The sequence below is a fragment of the Erinaceus europaeus genome, chromosome 1 (genome assembly GCF_950295315.1).
Source record: "Erinaceus europaeus chromosome 1, mEriEur2.1, whole genome shotgun sequence".
NCBI classification, from domain to species: domain Eukaryota; kingdom Metazoa; phylum Chordata; class Mammalia; order Eulipotyphla; family Erinaceidae; genus Erinaceus; species Erinaceus europaeus.
Genome location: NC_080162.1, coordinates 94,330,289 through 94,350,059, shown reverse-complemented (window position 1 = coordinate 94,350,059; position 19,771 = coordinate 94,330,289). Strand labels below are relative to the sequence as shown.

At 42.2% G+C, this 19,771-nt stretch overlaps 1 protein-coding gene across 8 annotated transcripts in view; it reads right to left on the bottom strand.

Moving 5' to 3' along the window:
- Nucleotides 1-392: 392 nt before the first annotated feature.
- LDB3 (LIM domain binding 3) overlaps nucleotides 393-19,771 on the bottom strand; it is a 73,648-nt gene continuing 54,269 nt past the window's right edge. For all 8 annotated transcript variants that reach the window (XM_007530202.3, XM_007530204.3, XM_007530205.3 and 5 more), the window contains 5 exons: nucleotides 18,859-19,249; nucleotides 16,966-17,146; nucleotides 16,292-16,412; nucleotides 9,468-9,583; nucleotides 393-3,645 (listed from right to left, as the gene is read on the bottom strand). In XM_007530202.3, the coding sequence (XP_007530264.2) occupies nucleotides 3,556-3,645; nucleotides 9,468-9,583; nucleotides 16,292-16,412; nucleotides 16,966-17,146; nucleotides 18,859-19,249 (899 nt within the window). In that variant the 3' untranslated portion in view covers nucleotides 393-3,555. The remainder of the gene's footprint in view (nucleotides 3,646-9,467; nucleotides 9,584-16,291; nucleotides 16,413-16,965; nucleotides 17,147-18,858; nucleotides 19,250-19,771) is intronic.

The window sequence follows — 19,771 nt, the reverse complement described above, 5'->3', positions numbered from 1 at the left end:
TTTATTTAAGAAAGGATTAATTAACAAAACCATAGGGTAGGAGGGGTACAATTCCACACAATTCCCACCACCCAATCTCCATATCCCACCCCCTCCCCAGTAGCTTTCCCATTCTCTATCCCTCTGGGAGCATGGACCCAGGGTCATTGAGGGTTGCAGAAGGTAGAAGGTCTGGCTTCTGTAATATATGCAAAACATTCATATTATTCACATCTTCCTGTCTGTTTCAATAAAGCACTTAATCTTCTGTTGAGTTACATTAATAACAGAGTAAGCAAGTCAGCATATGTGCTTCTACTCCACAGGACATTTGGTTTTGTTTCAAAGTTTTATTTTGACTTTTGATATTTTGACTTCTGGTACATGAAAAAAAATTACACAGGAAAAAAAACTTGTATTTGCATATTCTCTTTTGGATTTTATTTTACCAAAAAGTAAAATTAGCACACTCCCCCACTACCTCCCCACAAAATAAAGAAAAAACATGCAAAATATTTTTATGCACACTTCCAACACACTACATTCCACTTCTAACATATTAAAAAAAAAAAAGGTAAGAGTACCTGGGTTGAAAAGTTAACATTATAAAAGCTAGATTCCTAACACCAGCACTGCAGATACAAGTCACTCAGGTGCAACGTGTTAATGTTTATAAATGTTAAATAAATGTCAACAATGAAGAGATAACAACTACAGATCCACAATGTCCTTTCTTCATGAACTATTAAAAGCTGTGTTTGGTGTTGAAGTACATTGATTATGTTAACTTGAAATAGCTACATCCTTATCCTTGACACTTCTCTGAACTTACATTTAATGGAACCATATTCAAAAGTACCTCTATTCCCTGCTACATTTAGAATGCTTTTAGTTTGTTTTGTGTTTTGGTAAATAAAAACGTCCCTCAGAATCTATACCTGCCCTAAGATATAGAAAAACCAATTCATATGTGACTATGAAATTTTACTTTCCACTTCAATGATAAACACTTTTTAATGAACTCATTTCTATGCATGTGCATAAACCCTTTAAAACTGTATTTTGCAAACTTAACTCTAGAGATCTATTTCTCCTTTCCTTGAGACTAGCCCCTGATAACTTAATAGATTTTTGTTTGTTTGTTTTGTGGAGCCAAGGCCTCATACATGAGAAATTTTACTGCTTCAGGGCTGACTGCCTCTTTCAAACAGGCACTGAGAGAAATAGACCAGACCATAGCAGGAGAGCTTCACCCCAGTACTGTGGTACTTCCACATGGTTGTCAGCTGTCTCTCCCTCCCCGTAGATTTCTTTTCTTTCTTTCTTTTTTTTTTTTTTAGAAAAAAAGAAACCTGCAGGAATCTGGCGTAGTGTAGCCGGTTAAGCGCATATAGCGCAAAGTGCAAGGACCGGCAGAAGGATCCTGGTTTGAGCCCCCGGCTCCCCACCTGCAGAGGGGTCGCTTCACAGGTGGTGAAGCAGGTCTGTAGGTGTCTATCTTTCTCTCCTCCTCTCTGTCTTCCCCTCCTCTCTCCATTTCTCTCTGTCCTATCTAACAACGATGACAGCGATAACAACAATAATAACTACAACAACAATAAAAAAACAAGGGCAACAAAATCAAATAAATTAAAAAAAAAAAAAAAGAAACCTGCCTAGAGACATTCTGTACAGTCAGCAACCTTCTTGTCTCTGTATATTTGAACTCTCCAAAAATAACAGAATGCTCCAAGGTATTGGTTTGCAACACCTGAAAAATCTGGAGGCACTCCCAGCAGATTTTACTCTGCTTGGTGTTTTCTCTTCGGATAAAGAAAGGCCCTATGGTAGAAACACGTTTCTGTCCTTCCTGGTACTCCCCAAGGCAGCTGGGAAAAAACAAACACAGGCCTCCTATTAGATACATAGCTGTAAGTGTTGTGCTCAAGTGAGAAACATCCACTCACACTACTTGCTTCAACGCCATTTTCAACAAGCATAACAGTGCTTTCTAAAAGGGAAAGAGTCTATTATTGCCAGCTCCAGAAACTTAGCTTCTCCCTTTTACCACCAAACAGCTTTAAAAATGCTTATTTAACTCAAACTATTCATGAATATTTTTAAAAGAAGTTTAAAGACTTGAAGGTATTTTAATGCATACTTAAATAATTGCTAGGTTAATTCAGCTCAGATAGTTTCAAAAATACTAGCCCAAATGGCAAATGAGTGCACAACGCTCTATCTTTTCCTTCTAGCAATCAACACAATGGCACATAATTGGTGTGCTACATTTTACGGAACTTGAGAGAAGGGTGCTGCCTGTCTGAGGTGGGACCTCTAGCCATCCTGAGTACTCTTATTGAGACCGGCAGAAAGAAAGTTTCTTTCCTCTTCATTACCCAGAGTTTGGGCCTGTTTTCAGCTTATTCTGCCATCCTGCTTCAGACACCGTCTCTTTTCCACAGGTCACTAGGGCTGTTGAGTGGGGGACAGTGCTGAGGAAGACTTCAGAAGTGAGCAGTCAGGATTGGGAATGAAAAACATGCACAAGACTAGCCACTCATGCTGAGGAACCTCTTAAAGCAAGACAACCAAACAACCCAGAGTCATTTAAAAGCCTCCTCTTGGTTTGATGATGAGATTTTGCATAATGACTACGCAAAAACATTTCATGCTTAGGGCTCTGAGGTCCCAGGTTCAATCCCTGACACCACCATTAGTCAGAGCTGAGCAGTGCTCTGGTTTAAAGAAAGAGAGAAAGGAAAGAAAAGGAAAAGGAAAAAGAGGGGGGAAAAAAAAAACCTCTCCCACACACAGCAAAGCTAAATAAGAAAATCCCAATTTCAATTACCCATCACAACTCAAAAAAGGAGTGAAACTTTCTGGGGATATTGGCTGTTTCAGACTCAAAGAAGGTAGGTGAACAGTCTATCTGTTCTCAGATGTCTGAAGTGTGAGACCTTCTCAAAAACATGTTGAATACTCAGCAATTGCCAGAAAACATCTCTCTGGATTTCCTCTAGAACGTTCAAGTCATTCAAGGTCTAAAGTCTGATGCACAGAGGTAGTATCTCCATGACGTTAGTAATGGAATAACACTTCCTTTTTTGGTGAGGAAAGCCCAATTGGTCTTAGCTAACAAGCTCTCAGCTATGGCTCTAAAAATACCCTGCAGCGAGTACCGTTTGGCACTTTAAGTTATTTGCCAGAAGAGCTCTAAAAAGCTCCACAGAATTCTTCAGATTCTCTAACTGCTCTGAGCTCTGTTTCTGCTCTGGAGACCTCAGCAAAATGTATCACTTTGGGAAAGTTACTTATTGTTTTTCATTTTTAAGTTCTTGGAATTCTGTCCTGAACTGTTTGAAGTACAATTCCAGTCTTGGATTAATTACTGACTTGGTTTAGAATCTTCATTTGGCTTCTAGTCTGAATTATGTAAATACAAGATTTGTATGCTGAAGAAAGGACTAAAATTATACTTCAAAAGTTTTTAGTTGCTTCCTGTCTTCCCCATTTCCCCCCAAAGAAATATCAGCCTCCTTGAAGCTTTTGTTGCCAGCAGCTCCTGGCTTGACCACAGCAGATGCCCTGGGCTTTCTACACGTTGATGGCATGAGCGTGCTTCTTGCAGAGAGGTCTGTCCTTCTTAGAGTAGAAAGGCTGCCCCTCCAGATTCACATGACAGACCTGGGACAGAGAACAGATGTGTGTGAAACAGGGCTTTGCAACCCCCATGAGGCAGGGGAACATGAGCAAGAGTTTTAGAGATGAAAATCTGTTGCATAAACTGTGGTGTTATCTCCCTTGCCACCACTACAAATTTTTTTAAACAATTTTTCCTGCTTTATATCTTTTTTTTAGTTTTTTTTAAATTTATTAATGAGAAAGATATGAGGATATCACATGTGCTGCCGGGGATTAAACTCAGGACCTCCTGCTTGAGAGCCCAAAGCTTTATCACTGCGCCAACTCCTGGACCACCACTACATATTTTTAATGACTAAAATAGAGCAGATGACTTGAACTATTAAAAATTCAAGATTGGGAGTTGGGTGGTAGCACAGTGGATTAAGTGCAGGTGGTGCAAAGCACAAGGATCCGGTAAGGATCCCGGTTCTAGCCCTCTTCCCCCTCTTCTTCCCCCTCTTTTTCCCCCTCATCCCCTTCCACCCCCTCCCCCATCCCCTTCCGCCCCCTCTGCCCCCTCCTCCCCCTCTACCCCCTCCTCCCCCTCTACCCCCTCCTCCCCCTCTGCCCCCTCCTCCCCCTCTGCCCCCTCCTCCCCCTCTACCCCCTCCTCCCCCTCTACCCCCTCCTCCCCCTCTACCCCCTCCTCCCCCTCTGCCCCCTCCTCCCCCCTCCTTCTCCCCTCTTTTCCCCTCCTCTACCCCCTCTTCCCTCCTCCTCCTCCCTTGACCAGAATTTATTTGAAATTACCATCTTGAACAATCCCTAAAAATTTTTATTTTTATTATTTTTTGCTTTTTTAATAATTTTTATTTATAAAAAGGAAACACTGACAAAAACCATAGGATAAGAGGGGTACCACTTCACACAATTCCCACCACCAGAACTCCGTATCCCATTCCCTCCCCTGAGAGTTTTCCTATTCTTTATCCCTCTGGGAGCATGGACCAAGGGACATTATGGGGTGCAGAAGGTGGAAGGACAATCCCAAATTTTACTGCGTCTCCTGACCTCTCTGTGGGACTTGTATGTACTTTCAGTCAAACACAGCAGCATTGAAGAGCACACCCATGGTCATCCTGGCTATATAGTTTCCTTTCCATATGACACAGTCATCTCATTGATCTGCTCTTGGATAATAGGGTTTCTGTGCCACTGGTATCCTGGTCCTTCTCCAAGTTTCTTAGGTCTTTCTAGAAGTTGGCTAAACCAAGCAATTACAGAAGCCAGACCTTCCACCTTCTGCAACCCACAACAACCCTGGGTCCATGCTCCCAGAGGGATAGAGAATGGGAAAGCTAGTGGAGAGGGGATGGGATATAGAGATGGGGTGGCAGGAATTGTGTGGAGTTGTACCCTCCCATCCTATGATTTTGTTAATGTCTCCTTTCTTAAATAAAAATGAAAAATAAAAAAAAGAAGTTGGCTAAACAGACCTGCAGGCAGCAATTCTGGATCAGATACACCTTGGCTTGAATATAAGAGTCAAAGAGCCCTATTCTGTGTCTTACTAAATAATGGGGGCAACCCCAAGTCAGTATAGCATTCATAGCATTGCCCCCTTTCAGAGCAGAGACCTTGATATATTAAAGGGTCCTGAAAGGTAACTAAAAAGTCTGTTCAAAGAGCTGGAAGTTGGGGGCCGGACAGTGGTGTACCTGGTTAAGGGCTCACATTACAGTGTGAAAGGACCGGGGTTCAAGACCCTGGTCCCCACCTGCAGGGGGAAAGCTTCATGAGTGGTGAAGCAAGGCTGCAGGTGTCTCTCTGTCTCTCTGTCTCTCTCCCTCTCTACCTCCCCTTCCCCTCTCAATTTCTCTATCTCTATCCAATAACAAATAAATTTAAAAAATTTTAATTTTTAGAAAATATTTATTTATTCCCTTTTGTTGCCTTTATTGTTTTATTGATGTCATTGTTGTTGGATAGGACAGAGAGAAACCAAGAGAGGAGGGAAAGACAGAGAGGGGGAGAGAGAAAGATAGACACCTGTAGACCTGCTTCACCGCCTGTGAAATGACTCCCCTGCAGGTGGGGAGTTGGGGGCTTGAACCGGGATCCTTATGCTGGTCCTTGCACTTTGCACCATGTGCGCTTAACCTGCTGCACTACCGCCTGATTCCCACAAATAAAAATTTTTAAAAAGAGCTGGAAAGTCAAACTGTTACAGATTTAACTGTGCTCCCCCCTCCTCCTTTATATGTTGAAGTCTTTACACCTATTATCTCCAGCCTCCTTAGTACAGAGATAAATTTAGATCCTTGCAGATGTAATTAATATGTGATCATACTGGAGTAAGGAACCTTTTGTCCAACATTACCTGTATGCTTATAAGAAGAGGAGAAGCACACAGGGATACATACAAGAGAACGCCATGTGAAGACACAGCCATTCAGAGGGATTTGATGAGGGAGGCAGAGATTGGAGTTATATAGGTACAGAACAAGAAACATCAAGGATTGTTAGAAACCACTAGAAACAAGAGGAAGGGGAATATGGTCCTGCTGTCACCTTGAGTTTGAGTATCTAGTCTCAAGGACTCTGTAAAAAGAAATGTCTATTAATTAAGCTATTTTTAAAAATTATTGTGTTTATGCATTTATTGTGGATAGAGAAGAGAGTAAGGGAGACAGAGAGGGAAAGAGAGCATCAGCAACACTACTTTAGCACTGCTTGTGGAATTTCCCCCTTGCAGTGGAAACCAGAGGCTTGAACCCCGATCCTTGTGCGTTGTAATATGTGCGATCTACCAGGTGTACTATGAGCCAGCCTCTAAGCTATTAGTGACATTTATTAGGGCAGCCCTCATGCACCAGTCAATATACACACATACATACACAGAATAAATATAACACACCCCATATACTGAGGAGTGCTAAAGTGAAAACATGAAATGTATTTATTTATTTATTTATAAATTATCTTTATTTATTTATTGGATAGAGACAGCCAGAAATCTAGAGGGAGAGGAGTGATAGAGAGGGAGAGAGAGAGAGAGACACCTGCAGCCCTGCTTCACTACTTGCAAAGCTTTCCCCCTACAGTTGGGGACTAGGGGCTTGAACCTGTGTCCTTGTACCCTGTAACATGAAATTTGTTGCAACAAACTTTATGACTAAGGTTATTCTATGTTGTAAACTTATAAAAAGTATTCAAGTTTAAGGCAGGGCAAATAGCATAATGGTTATGCAAAGAGACATCCATGCCTGAGGCTCTAAAGTTCCAGATTCAGTCCCCCACACCACCATAAACTAGAGCTGAGCAGTGTTCTGGTTAAAAAAAAATTATTCGGGGGACCGGGCAGTAGCGCAGCAGGCTAAGTGCACATGGCACCAAGTGCAAGGACCAGAGTAAGGATCCCAGTTGGAGCCCCTGGCTCTCCACCTGCAAAGTGGTCACCTCACAAGCAGGTGAAGCAGTTCTGCAGGTGTCTATCTTTCTCTTCCCCTCTCTGTCTCCCCCTCCTCTCTCCATTTCTCTCTGTCCTATCCAACAATGACAGCAATAACAACAACAATAATAACAACAATGATAAACAACAAAGGCAACAAAAGGGAAAGAACAGTCTCCAGTAGCAGTGGATTCATGGTGTACCCACCGAGCCCCAGCAATAACCCTGGAGGCAAAATTTTTTTAAAAAATTATTCAAGTTTAAATTGAATATTAAAAATGTAATCTAGGGTCTGGAAGAACTTATCCAGTAGACTATTTCCTTGTCATGTGGCCAGCCCCAGGTTCAAGCCATGGCACTATGTGATAGTACCACAGTGCCAGGGAAGTTCTGTTGCTGAGTATCTCTCAATGTCGTTTATCTTTCTTGGTTTGGAATAAAATAATTTTAAAAAGTCTTCTGGGAGCAGTGAAATCACTCATATGGAAAGCCTAGCACCATAAAAAATTTGTTTTCACTATATAAATTTAAATAAAATTTAAACTACATAATGTCACACATTCTCATCATCTACCTTTGAGTAATTTGGGTAAAAAAGAAAAAGGAGGGCTGGAGAGATAGCCTAATGATTATCTAAAAAGACTTTAGTGCCTGAGGTTCTAATGTTCCAGATCCAGTTCCTAGCACCACCATAAGCCAGAGCTGAGCAGTGTTCTGGTAAAATCAATCAATCAATCAATCAATCAATTAATTTTAAAAAGTAGTAGTGGCACAGTGGTTTTTCCCAAATGAATTCAAGATTTACAGAACAGATATCAACACCTAGGATGTTTCTCCTCCTCACGCAGAGTCTAAATGCTAGTAAGCTCATTGTCATGTCCTCTTCCTGATCCACAGCTCTTGACGGTAAATGCCAACCTCTTAGTAAAAATGACCTGGCAGTTCAGCAGAAATAAATTTGTACTTGGTTAATAGTTAACCCAAAGCTTATTTCCTGGCAACTATAGATCAAGAATGGGAATATATTGGGAAATTAAATGATACTCAGTCTTATTTTGCTACAGGTTCTAGCAAAAGAAACCATATCTTAGCTTTCCATAACTCCAGTTTAGTGCTCAGAGTAATAAACTCCAAATTAGTGCTCAGAGTAATAAATTGAGGGAAAATTAAATCATGTCATCATATCTAAAACAATGTATAATAATAGGAAGCCACCAGCCCCCATGTTGATCCAAGCATCATTTGCTGTTCTTCTTATTATTTTTGAAAATTACTATTATTATTTTATTTATTTTAAACAGAACACTGCTCAGTTCTGGCTTCTGGTGGTGCCAGGGATTGAACCTGGGACTAGTGCTGCCTCAGTTGTGTAAACTGCAGTGATATTTCCCTGCCCCTGTTCTCCTTATTAACAACACTTACGCTCAGGCAAAACAAACAAACAAACAAACACTGTTGAACTTGCCAATTTTCCACATCTTATCCCACCCTTTTTGGGTCCTGCATGATTTCCCGGCTCCTGATGGGCTTTTGTTTTTCTTTTTTCATTTTTTTCCCCTTTCAATTTTGGTTAGAATGAGAGAGGAGAGACACCACAGCACTACTTCATTATGCCAAGTGGTTCCAGGTTCCTGGGTCTTCCTGCATGACAAAGTATGCTTTCTCCCTGGTGATCTATCTCTCATCCACCACCCCCCCCCCGCCATGATACATTTATCCTTCCCCCCCTCCAGGGTTATTGCTGGGGCTCGGTGCCTGCACTACAAATCCACTGCTCCTGGAGGCTATTTTTTCCCTTTTGTTGCCCTTATTGCTTATTGTTGTTGTTGTTACTATTATTGTTGTTGTTGCTATTGGATAAGACAGAGAGAAATCGAGAGAGGAGGGGAAAACAGAGAAGGGGAGAGAAAGACACCTGCAGACCTGCTTCACCACAGTGAAGCAACACCCCTGCAGGTGAGGAGCTAGGGGCTCCAACCGGGATCCTTGTATCCTGGGATACAGGTACTCTTATTGAAACAGAGAGTAACAAAATTGCACTGTTGTTTCTTGTAGTCTCCAGGTCTTCTGGGACAACTTTTTCAGATACAGAGATAGAGTCAGAGAGGGAAAAAAGAAACCACAGCACCAAAACTTCTCCTACTGTTACAGGGGTTGTGCTTGAACCTGAGTTTCACTAATGGTGAAGCAAGTGCACTGTCCAAGTGAACTATTTACCAGCTTTCACATTGTTTTAGAAAGAATTATTAGTAACACAACCTGGCTCGCCTGTGGCATGTAAAGACATCACAGCATTTGCTAGCATTTTTGGAAAGATTAGACTATCAGAATGCCAGAGTTGAAAAGAATATAGAGGACTGATCATCTGATCCCACTTGGTCCCTTGTACCCCTTCTCAGGAAGTCAGACCAACCCCAGGTCAAAAACATACCGCACAGATGAAGCAGGTATCATGCCAGGTATGCCCCAGGGCTTCAATAAACTTGTCACCAGCCTCCACGGGGAAATCACAGCCATGACACTTGGTGCTGAACAGATTGACATAGTCTGGAATGAAAGGCAGGGTGAGGACCAGGCACCCAGGCAGGCAAGGAGGCACAGTCTAGTAATACCACCCCAATGCCAAGACAACTCCATAATCAGTGGGCCAGGGGACAGGGGGTAAAATCCATTTGATTATTTCTCTTGCAGACAAAAAACTCATTTATAGTACTGGGTCCCTTCCCCTCCTTCTATTGCAAGATTTTGCACTGGTAGTGTACAGATTCCAGCTTAGTTACCACTCTATTCTGGCTTCATTTGCAAATACTTACTGAAATTGTCATTATCTTTCTGCAGGGTGGTTTACTTCTCTGCCTCTGTCACCAGCTAGAGCCCAAATAGGCCATCCCCCACCCCATTAGAAATTTTTTTTAATTTCCCAATACTGATGTTTATTTTGACTGCAGAAAAGCCTCATGCACACATAATTTCACCATGCCTATGACAACTTTTTCACTGAATATAGTCCAGATAAAGAGAGACAGAGAGACACCACAGCACTAGAGCTTCTCCCTGATGCTATGACACTTTCACATGGTGCTGGAACTTGATCCCAGGCTGAGCACTTACTAGGCGAGCCATCTTCCAGCCCTTAAGCCTATTTTAGAAGAATGGGTGATTCTTAAGATTTTATGGAGTCATAAAATGTTCTTTGCCTGCCCACTGGGCACTCATGTTAATAATAAAATTTTGCTACTGAAAATAGTATTTGAGCTACTTTCTTAGGACATGTCATGCTCTAAGGAGATAGTCCAAGAAGATAATAATGCATAATGCTTTACAGATTGCCAAGCATTCTCACATAAATCATACTGTTTACAGTACCTCAAGGTCAGGGTCTACATCTGTAATTTTTCTCATACTCTCAACACAGTGCTTGACACTTAAGTCAGCACTCAACACACACAATTAATTGAGTGAGCAAATGAATGAATTAATGAATTGTTAGATCACTGAATGAACTAAATGTTCGCAAAGTCCCTTGGAGACTGAACCACTAATATTTTTTTTCCTTTATTTCCTTTGTGGATGAGGAAACTGAGGCTCAAAATGGTGAAGGGCTTAAAGTCATAGGCCTGAAACAGAGGTTTGGTCCTTTGCTTAATCACAGAAAGTGTCTTCTCTGTGCCCCAGGGAAGCTGTTCTACTGAATTTTCTGTAGAATTCTTTAAACTTGATGACTTTTGCAGAGTTTTCATTTCCTCCAGAAGTAGGCTTGTCTCTCCACAGTTCTGTCCAAAGTGGCTTTTCTGTTCCTAGCTCCTAGTAGATAGTATATCTATCTAGTTGAGAATATAGGACTTAACTCCTGAAGTTGTTGTATAGACTTGTTAAACAAATGTATGGGAAATATTTGTTACACTAAAAAGTGTTGGCTCTTATTCTAAATATCTTTATAAAGAATGCAAGTGTGGCCTGGCAAGTGGTGCAGAGGATAAAGTGCTGGACTCCCAAGCATGAGATCCTGAGTGTGATCCCCCACATCACATATGCCAGAGTGATGCACTGGTTCTTCTTTTCTCTCCCCCCTTTTCTTTTCTTTCTTTCTTTCTTTCTTTCTTTCTTTCTTTCTTTCTTTCTTTCTTTCTTTCTCTCTCTTATTCTCCCTTCCTTACTTTCTTTTTTCCTCTTTTTCTAGCTTTATTTATTTACTGGATAGAGATAGCCAAAAATTGAGAGGGAAGAGGGTGATAGAGAGTGACAGAGACAGAAAGACACCTGCAACACTGCTTCACCGCTCTCAAAAAAGCTTTCTCCCTGCAGGTGGGGACTGGGGACTCAAACCTGGGTTTGCGCATTGTAACATGTGCACTCAATCAGGTGCGCCACCAGTGGGCCCCCTTCTTTTCTTTCCTGAATAAATAAGTAAAATGATAGATACATAATAATTAAAGGGGGAAGGAATGTGTTTTGATTAATTACTATGTATCTACAATGTAAGGACTTTTATATATGTCTTATATAATCTTCGCAGAGACTAAAAAAAAAAAAAACCCTGCTATTTCCTCCTTATTTATATTTATATTCTTCTTCTTTTGCCTCCACAGTTATTGCTGGAGCTCAGTGCCTGGACTCCCAAGCATGAGATCCTGAGTTTGATCCCCCACATCACATATGCCAGAGTGATGCACTGGTTCTCCTTCTCTCTCTCCCTCTTTTTCTTTTCTTTCTTTCTCTTATTCTCCCTTCCTTCCTTTCTTTTTTCTCTTTTTCTAGCTTTGTTTATTTATTGGATAGAGATAGCCAGAAATTGAGATTCTCCACTGCTCCTGGAGGTCATTTTCTCCATTTTGTGGACCTTGTTATTGTTGCTATTGCTATTGTTGTTGTTGGCTAGGACTGAGAGAAATTGAGAGAGAAGGGGAAGACAAAGAGGGAAAGAGAAAGACACCTGTACACCTGCTTCACCACTTGTGAAGTGACCCCCCCCCCATAAGTGTGGAGATGGAGGCTCAAACCAGGATCCTCACACTGGTCCTTGTGCTTTGGCATGTGCATTTAACCTGCTGTGTTACCACCCAGTCCCCCTTATTTTTTGTTTGTTTATTGTGGAACCAGGACTTCCAATGTGTGAAATTTCATAGCTCTTGTCTACTTTTTCATTGGGTTATAGAGAAAGAGAAAGAGAGAGAGAGAGAGAGAGAGATTGTACAGTACCTGAATTCCCTCCCTGTACCATAACACACCCCTCATGGTACCAGGGCTCAAACCTAGAAGGTATGCATGGCAAGGCATGCAGTTTGCTTGGTGAGCTGTCTTTCCAGCTCTTATTTCCTGTTTAAATATGAGGAAATGGGCTATAAAGGTTCCTTCATACAGCCAGTAAAGAGCCTGATGGACTCCAAAGGTCACTCTCTCTCTAGGACTTCATACTGTCTCCAGCTATTTGCCATTGAGCTTTGATAAGTTATATCGCTTGTATATATATTTTCCAGAGTATTATTTCCTCTTTGGTGTTTAATTAGAGTTTGTCATGCAAATGGTTTTATGTATATTGCACTCTAACAATCCCTGACAGAATAATTAGTTTCTTCAGTAAGTAGACGGTTATCACCTCACTAGAGCTAAAAAGAAAACATTATTCTCCTTCTTTTCCTTTTAGAAAGTCATCATGGCATAATCTGAGTGGTAAAAAAAAAAAAAAAGAGAGAGAGAGAGAGAGAAAGTCATCATGGGTACTAAGTTCATTCTTTGCTGTGTCCTAGACCTGAAGGATAAGCCACCTCCACTTGAGGACAAGAGCTGTGTCACAATCTCTCTCACCATGACTGTTTTCTCATTGATCCTAGTCTGTTTCCAAATGCTTGGACTCTTTCTTTAACTTCCATGTCTCTGTATAAACCAGATCCTATGGGAGTCGGCGGTAGTGCAGCGGGTTAAGCTCCCCACCTGCAGGGGAGTCACTTGACAGGCGGTGAAGCAGGTCTGCAGGTATCTATCTTTTTCTCCCCCTCTGTCTTCCCCTCCTTTCTCCATTTCTCTCTGTCCTATCTCACAATGATGACATCAACAACAATAATAACTACAACAACAATAGAAAATAACAAGGGCAACAAAAAGGGAAAAATAAATATAAATAAATATAAAATTTTTTTAAAAAAATTAAAAAAAAACACCAGATCCTGCTTAGGATCCTACTTAGGAAGCCCTTCAGTTTTCTCAACCTGAATCTCTACAGTCCTTTGGGTCAGGCCTTTCTTCTGAGACATTCTCATCCCCAACTTCAACCAAGAGAGATGGGATATTCTTCTTAAACAAAATTCCCTATTCATTCATTTGTGCATTATTTCTGAATTGTCCATTTCTGTCTGATATATTACATGATGATGGGCCTGCTTGAGGTGTGTAGCTCTGGCTACTGATAGTGACATCTTCACATACAAGTCCTGCATGCTACCTCTACACTATCTCCTCAACCTTTCTGCTTGAAGTTTTCAACAGAGACAATCTTCATGCTCAGCACATTTCACAGGAACTGACTCACATTTAATGGATAAATTATATATGGAAAAACAAAGGGTTACAAATCTTATTCCTTTTCTTGTGTTGCAATCTATAAATTTCACAGGTTCAGTTCTTAGAGTGGCTTGCATTTATTTCTGGAATGTCCAGTCTTGCCTACTGGTTTTTGTTTTTTTCTGTTTTCAACTTGATTTCATATTTGTTCTTTGTTATTAGAATTTGGAGAATTACAACTTTGTTTTAAAAATTGATAGCACAGGTCTGACCCTGACACACTTTTAAAAACTGCTATTTTTTTCTCATTAATTAAATAAATGACAAATGCAACTGGCATTGCATTGTTTGTACATGAAGCATAATCTAGTTTCTCGTTTATTTATTTCTTCTTTTATTTGTCTTACTAGGTCTTTATAATTTTCTTTGACTAATTCTTTTATGCTCCAAGTTGAATAATACCCTGTACTTAATGGACTTTACTGCTATTGTAAAAGGATTTCCACCCATCAAATCACAGATGCCCTGTGTTGAAAAAGGGCTTAGTGCTTTAATAGAGCAGTGGTTCTCAAACATTAGATTCATCCAGAGAGTTAGTTAAAATACAGATTGTGGGTCCCACCCCTCAGAATTTCTTACTTAGCAAAACTGATGTGAGGCCCAAAGAGCCCAACAAGTTCCCCAGTGATGCTGATGCTGCCAGTTCTGAGATGACATTTTAGGTCCCAAACCTGGAAGGGACAGCTTACTTACGTTCAATAAGCATGGATAAGCCTGGAGGATATTATGATAAGTGAAATAAGGCAAACAAAAGAAGGTAAATATTGTACAATCCTACTTATATCAGGTCTCTAAAGTAATAAAATTCACAGAATAGTTGAATGGTGGTTGCCAGGGGGTAGGAGAAGAAAGAAAAAAGGGAGCTGTTTGATCAGTATAGAATTTCATATTTGCGCAATGAAAAAGTTCTATGAGATTGCTTCACAACAATGTAAATATACATAACCCTATCTAAACCTATCTAACTATAACACATAAATGGCTGAGATGATGATTAGGGAGGTAGCTCAGTTAGAAGAGTAAAGAACTCACATGTAGGAGGTGTGGGGTTCAAGTCTCACCATTGCATATAGCAGAATAATTTTCTGATCCTTCTTATTAAATAAACAATTAAGAATAATCTATGAAAATCATTAAGGTGATATATATTTTTTTAATATTTTATTTTATTTATTTATTTCCTTTTGTTGCCCTTGTTATTTTATTGTTGTAGCTATTATTGTTGTTGTCGTTGTTGGATAGGACAGAGAGAAATGGAGAGAGGAGGGGAAGACAGAGAGGAGGAGAGAAAGATAGACACCTGCAGACCTGCTTCACCGCCTGTGAAGCGACTCCCCTGCAAGTGGGGAGCCGGGGTTTAAACCGGGATCCTTATGCCGGTCCTTGTGCTTTGCGCCACCTGCGCTTAACCCGCTGCGCTACAGCCCGACTCCCTAAGGTGATATTTTTATCATGTTCAAAGACCCTTGTTCAAGCCTCTGAGAAGCTTCATGAGTGGTGCTATAGATGTCCCTTTGTCTCTCTATCTTCCCTCTCCCTCTTGATTTTTCGGTCTGTATTCAATAAATCAATAAACAAAATGTTAAAATCATCCTGTGGCTTTTACTTAAAAATTTTTTTTTTAAATCAAATGTTTATTTTCTTGAGTTTTTTTTTTTAAAGATTTTATTTATTTCTTAATGAGAAAGATAGGAAGAGAGAGAGAAAGAACCAGACATCACTCTGGTACATGTGCTGCTGGGAATTGAACTCAGAACCTCATGCTTGAGTGTCCAGTGCTTTATCCACTGTGCCACCTCCCAGATCACTACTTAAAAATTTTTAAGTAATTTAATTTTTTTATTTTTATTTTTTAATCTTTATTTATTGGATAGAGACAGCCAGAAATCAAGGGGGGGGGTAATAGAGAGGGAGAGAGACAGAGAGACACCTGCAGTGCTGCTTCACCACTCGCAAAGCTTTCCCCCTGCAGATGGGAACAAAGGACTCAAACCTGGCTCTTTGCACATTGTAATATGTGCACTCAACCAGGTGCGCCACCACCCAGCCCCTTAAATATTTTTTGTTGGTAGTGACAGAAGATAGCTCGCTCAGCAGAGCCCACACTTGACCGTAAGCAAGGAAATGGGTTCAAGTCCCCATCCACCACATGGGAGTAACATGCAAAGGACAAGCTTTACAAGGTGTGGGGCCTCTCATTCTCTCTCTCTCTCTCTCTCTCTCTCTTTCTCTCTCGGAATGGTGTAATTTTAGGTAAAAAGTTCCAACTAAAATCCCAGTAGCAAAAATAAATAAAATTGGTTTACAGTACCATTACCATTACATAGCATTGCAGGGGTATAGCTTTACACATCTATAGTATACTCATTGTACCTTCCATCAAAATTCTAGTCTCACTTCACTATCAAAAAGACCCCTCTCTCTACCCTTTCCTCCCTGTCCCCTTCCCCTTTGCCACTAGGAACCATCATAGTTTTCACCAAGTCTGTCAGTTCTGTTGTCAAAACAACAGTTTTGAAAACCTTTTTAGGGAATTGTTGCAGAGAGGGGCAACATTTAATTAAGTTCCTTCAGGTCATATTTGTGTGACTATATCACTTGGAGTATCCTGAGGGCTCAGTGTGGATGGACATGAGTAGAAATCTCCAAATCCTTTCTCCCCGACTGGGAGGTCCCCCTGTAACACAGAGGTCCTACCTTTCTCACAGTAGGGCTCCCCATCCTCCATGTGGAAGAGGCTGTTCCCGAAGGGCTTCTTGCAGGCCGCACAGATGAAGCAGGTGGTGTGCCACGTCTGTCGCAGGGCATGCATCACTTCCTGGTGTGGGGGAGAAGCTTCTGCTCAGCACATCAAAGTCCAGAGGAAAAAAAGAAAGTGGGGCTCCCATACCCAGCTGACTTGATCACTGTCAGAGCACCCCACCAGAGAATAGGCCAGGAGAGGTGTCTTAGATACTCTGATGAAACACCCAGGGGTGGCTAAGGAGGGGGTTCCTATCCTTGTAGCACTTGCTGGGTTCCAGGTTTTGTGTGCTAACATAAGCTAACAAAGCTGGGAGGAAGGTTACCATCATTTTACCAAAGGGGTAACAGAGGTCAAGGTTGCATGTGTGTGCATGGTAAGGTTAGGCTAAGAAGGAATAATTTGCTTTGCAGTGAAGTAAACAAACCTCAAGTGTGACCCAGGTAGATAATCATCACTCCAAGGTCATTCTCTCCCTGGTTCTTAGAGGACAAACCAACTTCCTTACAGGTTAGAAATAGAGTTAAACTCTATGTTAGCAGCAAGTTGTTGGCCTCTCCACAGAGGCCTCTACATCCTTGGTGAAGGTTGGGACAAAATAAAAGAAAGACGGAAGCGGCTCACTTACCCCCATGATTTTGGCGTTGCACTTGGCACAGACTGGAGCAAAGAACTGCTCATAACAACGCTCACAGTAAACATTGTTCTGCTCCTCCACAAAGCACATGTCTGCCAGCGAGGTCTTGCAGTAGGCACAGTTGAACTCCTCTGGGTGCCAGGAGCGGCCCATGGCTACCAGGAAAGGACCCCTGGGGACACAGAGAATAGATTTCAGACTGCCCCAAACTTGAGATCAGATATTTGAGACTCCCCCTCCCCAACATTGTACTTATCCATAGCTCTGAATTTTGTTTCAGTGAAATAAAGTGACATTCAGAGCTTCATGCATAGTTACATGCATTATTTTCTTGGTTCCAATAAAGAAAACCAGAAAGCAACTCAAACGTCTACCATCATCAGACTATAGACCATCCATTCAGTTGACTATTGATAATTACAATAACAAAAGCAACAAAATGGTGCTGATGGCTAGTATTTATTAGGTGCTACTCTGTATCAGGCACTACCTCAGAATAAATTCACATTTCTTAACTTGCTTAACTCTCCTATCAGTTCTAGGAGGGATGTACTATAATAATACCCTTTTTCATCTGAGGAAACTGAGGCACAGAATGTTAAGTAAGCTGTTCAAGGCTAGAGCGGCAGTATAGGAGATTCAGAACACAGAGCTAGTTCCGGTGAGACCATGATGAAATGTTTTATGTTTTCATTTTTACTTTTCTGAATTTTAAAAGTTATTATCATTACTATCATTACTTTGCCACCAGAGTTATTGCTGGGGTTCAGTGCCTACATGACTCCTCAGCTCCAGCTGGCTTCTTTTCTATTCTTTTCTTTTCTTTTTTTCTTTAGATAGAAGGCAAGAGACAGAGGCAAAGTGTCAGTGGAGGAGTGTGGGAAGGAGAGGAGAGACACCACCACTCCACCACTTGTGAAGCTTCCCCCCGCAGGGACTCCATCAAATCTGGGTCCTTGCGCATCTGCGCTTTACTGGTTGAGCCACCTGCTGCCCCCTACTTCTCTGAAAATTTTTAAAATTCTTCTTTAATGAGTATATGCTTGATTATTGAAAAAAATAAAAGTGTAAGGGACCAGGTGGTAGGACACCTAGCTGAGTGCACATGTTACAGTGTGCAAGGTTCGAGCCCCTGGTCTTCACCTGCGAGGCGAAAGCTTTGTGAGTGGTGGAGCAGGGCTGCAGGTGTCTTTGTGTCTCTCCCTCTCCATCTCCCCCTTCCCTCCTCTTGATTTCTAGTTGTCTCTATCTAATAAATAAATATTAAAAAATAAAATATGTGTAGTTTTTGTACATATAAGCTCAACCCCAACCCACCTGCGCCACCCCACCTCCAGCCCACATACATAAACACACTAGAGTTAACAAGCACTATGCATGATCCCTGGCTTCTAAGCATAAAATGACCTCATTTTAGTAGGGCCTGTGCATTTCTATCCCCTCGTCCCCCCAAAAAAAACCCTGAGCAGCACAGAGCATGCTTTTGAAAGAACCCAGAAGCAACCCTAAAGGAAAGCTGGGTCAGAAAGAGTACTGACACCCAGCTTGAAACATATCCAACAAACTCACAGACAACACAGCCCTGTGACTCCCAGAGCCCAGAGGGGAGGTTCTGGCACCAGACTCACAGCTGAAAGTTTCACCCACTTAGCTCATGGAATCTTCCCAACTCCACCAGGGAAGTGGGTGTTGCAGTGGGACAGAAACTAAAGCTCAGAGACAGTCAGATCAGATGGTGAAGTCGAGGGACCTCATCAGATTGTACTCATCATGAAGCCTTTTCTCTCCACCTCCTCTCCCACATGCCCTGCCTCTGAATCAGACAGGGGCAAGCACCCTGCCACCCTCCAACCCCCCCCCCCCAGTATCACAGTAGGCACTTACCGGATAATGTTGTTGCAGTGGCCACAGAGTGGAGTCCGGCTGCTGGCTGGGAAGCGCTCAGCCCTCTGGATGATGCCTCTGGCAAGGGGGGGACCCACGGGGCTGTTGCCTAGGGCCCCCCGGGGCAGTGTCTGCTTGCTAATAGAGGTGGTGCCCTTGCCAGGGGCAAACTTCTGGGAGAAGCTGTCATCTGTCACCCATGGTGGGCGGCTGGCAGGCTCTGCGGGGCCTCCGCTATAAGCCGCAGGGGCAGGTGAGTGGGTATAGGTGGGTGCTGGGGAAGGGGAGTAGGTGGGGGCAGGTGAGGGGGTATAGGCAGGGGCAGGTGAGGGGGTGTAAGGAGCTGAACTGTAATTGGCCCCTGGGGATGGGCTGTAGGTAGACGCAGGCACTGCAAGCCAAAAATACCCAAAGAAAAATGTGTCAGGAACTCAATTCTCCAGCTTTTCCCACTCCCAGCCAGAGAACTTTAATAGATGATTTTTTTTTTAACCACTAAATTCCAAGTTTATGGTGCATTTTGAACTTGTTCAAAACAACATGTTTTGAACTTGTTGATGCCTCTGCTTTGAGTTTATAGCAGGGAGACAGGGAGGTAAAGAATAAGGGGAGCAGAGCTTTTGGAGCTTGGACAAGGCTGGGGAAAGGAGACAGCTATAAATATCTGCAGCTGTGTGGGGCGGGGCAGGGCCCAGCCCTCGGCTGCCAGAGGCTGCAGGAGGCAGGCAGTGGGGGTGGGCTGCCAGGCTCACATCTGGGCCCCTGTGTAGGGAAGGGAGTGGGAATGTATCAGCCTGTCCCTGGACTGGAAGGCGCTTTCAGTTGCACTCCAACCAGTGATTTCACATCTGAAACAACTCAGTCCATGTATTCGCTGACCCTAGACCCAGTTCAGCCCTCAGGACAAAGCAGA